General features: G+C 35.0%; 1 protein-coding gene across 1 annotated transcript; it reads right to left on the bottom strand.

Annotated features, from left to right (window-relative positions):
• Positions 1-1,473: 1,473 nt before the first annotated feature.
• Tsp_07472 (AMP-dependent synthetase and ligase) lies at positions 1,474-2,443 on the bottom strand. The gene is made up of 5 exons (XM_003381743.1): positions 2,235-2,443; positions 2,029-2,170; positions 1,803-1,928; positions 1,661-1,727; positions 1,474-1,583 (listed from the first exon to the last, which is right to left on the bottom strand). The coding sequence occupies exons 1-5, from the start codon at positions 2,441-2,443 to the stop codon at positions 1,474-1,476; spliced, it is 654 nt and encodes a 217-aa protein (XP_003381791.1).
• Between the last annotated feature and the right edge of the window lie 541 nt (positions 2,444-2,984).

Genomic DNA, 2,984 nt, shown 5'->3' with positions numbered 1-2,984 from the left:
CGCAGCAGTTCATAAGTCGGCTCGATCAGTTGGAAAGGAAAATGGCGTGTACAACGTGGTCTGAGCAACGTGTGAACAAAGCGACCGCTTTGCCTGAAGAAGAGAACGGTGATTCGTTCAAATTGAAAGCGCTGGTCAGTGTTTACAACAATGAACATCTCAGTACAGTGACAAGGAACAAGATTCGGCTGCTGGCGATCATCGCATTCGACCGTTGAGGAAAAAAATCCCGTCGTCTCAGTTCACCGACTCGCATCAACGCTATGCTTAGTCATCACCATGTTCTCTGACTATGCTTTCGAATATCCTTCACGACACTCATCTTATGTACGTATACGCACATATATATATATATTTTTTTTTTGTTTTTATCAGTCTATTTTTTCTTTATACTATCTGTTATTTTACAAAAAGAAAGCCAGCAAAAGTTTTCTTCCAACAGTACTTTTTATTTATTCAATGAATGCATACATACATGTACGGTGGTTGCTTATTTTCTTTTTCCTTACGTGTTGCTCAACGAAATGAATAATAATATATTATGAAATTAAATCTTTTTTTTCAATAATTTTACCATTATTTATATGCTTTCTTGTGCTAAGTGAAATACTGTTGTGAAATGCCTTTCAATAATGTGCTTTGTTTTGTCTTTTACTGCGGACAGATGGTCGGTCGGTCAGTGATCACGGCGGATTTAATCAGACGATCGTCAATATTAGCAATAAAAATATTCAGTAAACTTTTTAAACTCTACTCTCTCCTCCACTGTACCACTGTACTGATTTATAAATAATTAAATAAATTACAAAGAATAATCATCTACATTTTCTTCTAGTACATTTTATTATCTGTACATTTATTTGAGATCCAACTATGCTACTAATATGTTTTTACTCAGATTGAGCTTCATAAAAATAACGCTCAACAACATACTGTACAACAGATCCCTCGGGTATGGTCATTCTGAAAACAGTAAGCAATTAATCTCGTTCGCTTACCGACAGGACAATCAGTCATCTGTCCACATTAACGTTTTGTCGATCCAAATAGCATATGCCAGCTTGTCTGATAAATTTGTGTGCAGGTTGTGCCAGTTGGATATCCCACCACACGAATGCAAACAAGAAATAGAACTTTTTATTTTTCACGATTCAATTGAATCCACTAATAACAATAATAAAAATGGACCTTTAATTGGATAATTGATTAATTTTTGTTTTGAATATTAATTACAGAAAAAATGGAATAGAAATAAATAAATACATACATAGCGAATGCTTTTTTCTTTTACATAAATTTGATGAATACACACACTAAAGTGAAATATGAAGAAAAGCATCGCATTTCAAAAGCTAAATATATTATTTTGCTTCTTCTTCTTGCAAATTTTCGACTACATTTCAACAAAAGCACTGAGCAACAATTGGATACTGTTGAAATTTTCCACATGCACAATAAAAACACTACCACCAGCTAGCTACATTCTACAGTTTGTTTGATTTGTATACTACTGCCGTATTTGTCTTGTGTGTCGACGATTAAATCATCGATTTTGCGATTCTTTTCAATTCTGTCTTGTCTATCTAAAAGAATATAACAACAATACATGCATGATGGTTGGTATGATGTGCAAATTAAAAACAAATAAATCATCACAAACTTTTTACCCTTTTCGCTATTGTTCGTGGAAATTCGTCCATAATTAGAATATGATCAATTGGAGGTAACTGAAGAGGAAAAAATGAAATTAATATTTTCTTGCTGCTGAGTTTCAATTTTATTTTTTGTTTAAATATAAAAACCTTCGCTTCAGAGCAATTTGATCTTATTTTATTGATAACCATATCTTTGTTCACTTCCACTTTGGGTTTGAGTAGAATGCAAATGCAAAAGTTTTCTCCATTTTCTGCATCCGGTAATTCGATTGCCTTCAAAATTTATGATTATTTTTCAAAGAATACATGCAATAACAATATTATTGTGTTTTCTTTTTCTGTATATTCAAGAAATATTTATTTCTGTAATCACCTGAACAGACTGAATCCACTGCAAAGTACCGATGTGACGTTCGTACATGTGGGGATAAAGAAGGGTCCCTTTTCTGTTGATCACATCGCTCGTTTTTCCCCAAAGTGAAACGTATCCATCTTTGTCAACAGTAGCTAAATCTCTACAATAATAAACAAACGAAAAATTATAATAACTGAAATAATTTTTAAAAATCCACTAAATACTCCGTGTGAATCCAATTTTCTTCTTTCGAACAACTGTTCTCTTCACCACCAACGACGTAGCCCAAAAATTTACTGCCAGCCAAAGTGTGAACGCACAGTTCGCCCGTTTCACCGGGACGACAGCGGTTGCCTTGTTGGTCGACAATTTTAATTTCAAAATTCCCATGCGCCCTTCCAACGGATATGGTCATCTTTTGGCAGGGTGCCATTTTTGGAAAAAATATCAGCATGCATTCGGCTTCGTCGATAAACATGCCCCTCAGAGAAAGATGATCCGCACCCACACCGGGATGCACCCGCCGTATATTTATTTGCCCTAAGCAAGCGATTGGTATAATTGAAATTGAACAACTTTCTTGCATACCATGACCGTTTTGATGTTGGTCCTTTTCTCCAAGGACAATTTCTCTTGAAAAAATTGATTTCCACCCCATGAAGCTGACTTGGATACTGAACATTTACTAGGCCTTATACTCTGATCACATGCGACAAACAATCCTCGTCTGACATTAATGTAGGAACATTGTATATGCTCCAATCCGACAATCTCTCAATTCAAGACAAGGCATTTGGACTGGTCAGATACAAATGCATCTAAATGAATATATAAGTTGTATTATTTTTCTTATTCTTATATTGAATAATAATAACCCGTCGGATTCAATATTACACCACACATCCCGCTGATAGAGATTGCTCGTCTGGATAGATCACAATGCAACACTACCAGAGCATTGATTGACAGTGCAA

This window comes from Trichinella spiralis, assembly GCF_000181795.1.
Source record: "Trichinella spiralis strain ISS 195 chromosome Unknown Scfld1, whole genome shotgun sequence".
NCBI lineage: Eukaryota > Metazoa > Nematoda > Enoplea > Trichinellida > Trichinellidae > Trichinella > Trichinella spiralis.
The sequence above is the reverse complement of the archived record's forward strand: the minus strand, read 5'-3'. Positions and strand labels throughout refer to the sequence as shown.